This window comes from Rhagoletis pomonella, unplaced genomic scaffold (genome assembly GCF_013731165.1).
Source record: "Rhagoletis pomonella isolate Grant_MI unplaced genomic scaffold, Rhpom_1.0 Rhpom_scaffold_00003, whole genome shotgun sequence".
Classification (NCBI taxonomy): Eukaryota; Metazoa; Arthropoda; class Insecta; order Diptera; family Tephritidae; genus Rhagoletis; species Rhagoletis pomonella.
In genome coordinates, this window is record NW_023458557.1 from 35,002,238 (window position 1) to 35,005,125 (window position 2,888).

At 38.5% G+C, this 2,888-nt stretch overlaps 1 protein-coding gene across 2 annotated transcripts in view; it reads right to left on the reverse strand.

Moving 5' to 3' along the window:
• The window catches only part of LOC118735166 (F-box/WD repeat-containing protein 5), a 135,847-nt gene extending 133,993 nt beyond the window's left edge, over positions 1-1,854 (reverse strand). The window contains exons 1-3 of one of the 2 annotated variants that reach the window (XM_036464805.1): positions 1,451-1,854; positions 1,125-1,324; positions 871-1,054 (exon numbers count right to left, since the gene is read on the reverse strand). In XM_036464805.1, the coding sequence (XP_036320698.1) occupies positions 871-1,054; positions 1,125-1,324; positions 1,451-1,694 (628 nt within the window). In that variant the 5' untranslated portion in view covers positions 1,695-1,854. The remainder of the gene's footprint in view (positions 1-870; positions 1,055-1,124; positions 1,325-1,450) is intronic. The other variant, XM_036464806.1, reaches the window with a different exon arrangement.
• Positions 1,855-2,888: the final 1,034 nt, after the last annotated feature.

The following is a 2,888-nucleotide window of genomic DNA, read 5'->3' on the forward strand; positions in this document are numbered from 1 at the left end:
TCTCTCATCTACTCTTAACTACAACGCGTGTGCTTTCGAATATAACAGTTGCACACTAAGCTAACGATATACTTCAGTGGATTTTTGCATGAGCCACTCTGAAAAGATCTTATTTGCAGTCTGATGTATATTAACCTGGCATTTTAATGGCTGGCAAAGAGTACCTTGCCATTTTGTGGATTGAATTTCCTAAAATAATAATAATATTAATAATAGATTGGCGCTTACACATATGTTCGTGTTTGGCCGAGCTTCTCCTCCGATTTGTGGCGTGCGCCTTGATGTTGTCACACAAAGCGGAGGGACCTACAGTTTTACGCCGACTCCGAACGGCGAATGTATTTTTATGAGAAGCGGTTTTTCATGGCATACATACACTCGGAGGTTTGCCATTGCCTGCCGAGGGGCGACTGCTGTTAAGAAAAATCTTTTTTCTAATTTTTTTTGCGATGTTGCTTTGACCAGGGCTTGAACCCAGGTGCTGCGGAGTGGAAGCACACACTGCTTACCACTACACCACAGCGGCCGCTGTATGAATTTCCTATAGCTTAAAAAAAAGCGGGAGACAGAAGACACATAGTCATACGAATTGCGAATTTTAGTGTGTGGTTGCCCATCGGCTATCAGTCGCCAAGGCGCATCCATACAAGGTGGTGTCAATTACATATAAGTAAAAGTACCGTGTAATTTGTTATTGCGTTTTGGAACATCAGGATGTCAAAACGAAAGGGAATATGAGATAATTTTCGTCATTTCGAGACAAAAATATCCAATCAGCTGTTCAATCAACACCACCTTGTATTGATGCGCCTAGTCAGTCGCCATGCTATCAGTCGCCATACATAATAGGGCCATTAAGAATATCTTCACCTCTTCTGTCAACAGTAAACACAGCAATTTCTCCAGATGTGCTGTGCGGCGATCCGAAATGCACACCAGATACCAGAAGTAGCGTGTCACTTTGGTTAAATTGTGAAAATTGGGCGTATTTCCAGCTGAACTGTTTCATATTGTGCGAGTACCTTTCCGAACAAGGATGTGTTGAATTCCAGATCTTTCATCAAAGAAAGTTGACATAGTTAGTAAAATATTATCTGTGTTCTCGTCCCTTGTAATATACGTACGATTACGTAACCATCTTTAGAACAGGTAGCAAACATTTCTCCATTGTGTGAGAAACTCACATGAAGGACCTGATGCGTATGACCTTCAAGACGCTGCGCTTGAACATATGGTATATTCCAGCTCAGACGCTTATATTCACTCTTCCACGACTCTGTTCCTATATAGGTTAGACCATTAATTCCAAAATAGTACAAAGAAACTGTAGGTTAAGACAATAGAATACTTTACAAAATGTTTGACATTACGGTAAGACCTTGGAATATGTTTCCAGCGGTTTTTTTAATAGATTTAAATTGGAGTCAAATGTATGTATGTGCATACGTACCTGGTTTAAGTCTTATAATCGGATCTATTTTATAATGCAGAACAAATTTTTGTTTCCACATGAGCTCATCGTTGGAGACGTTCCACCATCGCTTACATGTAGCCCCGGAATTTAATAAGTCCCTTATTGGGAGCATCCAATATATCCGAAACAATATAGGTTCTGGGAGTGACCACCATTCGCCAATCCCTGCAGCGCTGCTAAAGCTATTTTCAATGTCATTACTATGACTTTCTACCTCCATATAAGAAATTCCAATTTCCGCAAAGAATACTTTATATCAAAAAAACATGTTTTGACGAAAGTTCGTAATCGTAAAACCTGGAATCAAAGAGCTCTAGTGCTGAAAAATTAAACAACGTAAAAGACGCAAAAAATAGAGGTGGGTAACTCAACTCAGAGTTGAGTTATTGAGTTGATTCCTATAAGTGAATCGGTAACTCAGACTCCCTGTCCAAAAAAAATGTAACTCAGTAACTCAGTTGATGCCGTAGGGCTCACATGAATCAATTGAATCATAGTGGCTCATATTTGTCCATATAACTCTCTCGCTTCGCCACAGTGTTTAGCATGGCAAAGTCTTGCATTTTGTTTTTGCACGAGGCGAATTTATACAAGGTGGTGGCAAGAATACAACAACAACAACCACATGTATTTTGTATTGCGGGTGTTATGTCAAATCTCACAAATTCCTATAATTTCGTTTTTTTTTTAGTTTTTCTCGAAATATGTATGTATGTAATATATATAAAGATGTGCATATCAAATCAATTGCCTTTCCAACCATATCCACATTTTGAAATTCGGTACAATAGGTTTCGAAATATAAGCTTTTGAAAATATTGAAAATTCCACCTTTACCCTCCCCCTAGCAACGCCCTATTAATTTGCACACAAAAAAAATTACGCCTTTCAAATCAGTAGAAAGGAGCTGACCCCGCCCACTTTAAAGTTTTGTTTTATCTCAACGGCCGCTATACCGCATCTATGCCTCAAAACGAGTCTACGATACGAATGAGTGTAACATACAAAGAGTCAAATGAGTTAGTTGAATGAGCTGACTCCTTAAAGTGAGTTGGAGTCATTGAGTCAACTCCTATAAATTTGCTGAGTTACCCACTCTTAGCAAAAAACACCTTTCACTAAGCACTGACCAAGGCGAATTTATACAAGGTGGTGTTGATGGCGAATTTAGATCTTCGCCGCGGTACCTCTTCTATCGCTCTGTTGGGCGATGACAGCTGTGCGTGCCAAAGGTGGCCGTATTTTTTTTATTTAATAACAAAAATCACGAAAGCATTATGTTGTTATTTTTTCATTATCTTATTTTGAATGCAATCTTGCGATTTAAAAATCTAATTCTAAAGAATGCACTTTCCAAATAAATCTTTTTATAATCGCCAATTCTATGTGAATAAATTGTTCTCATAACTTAAAA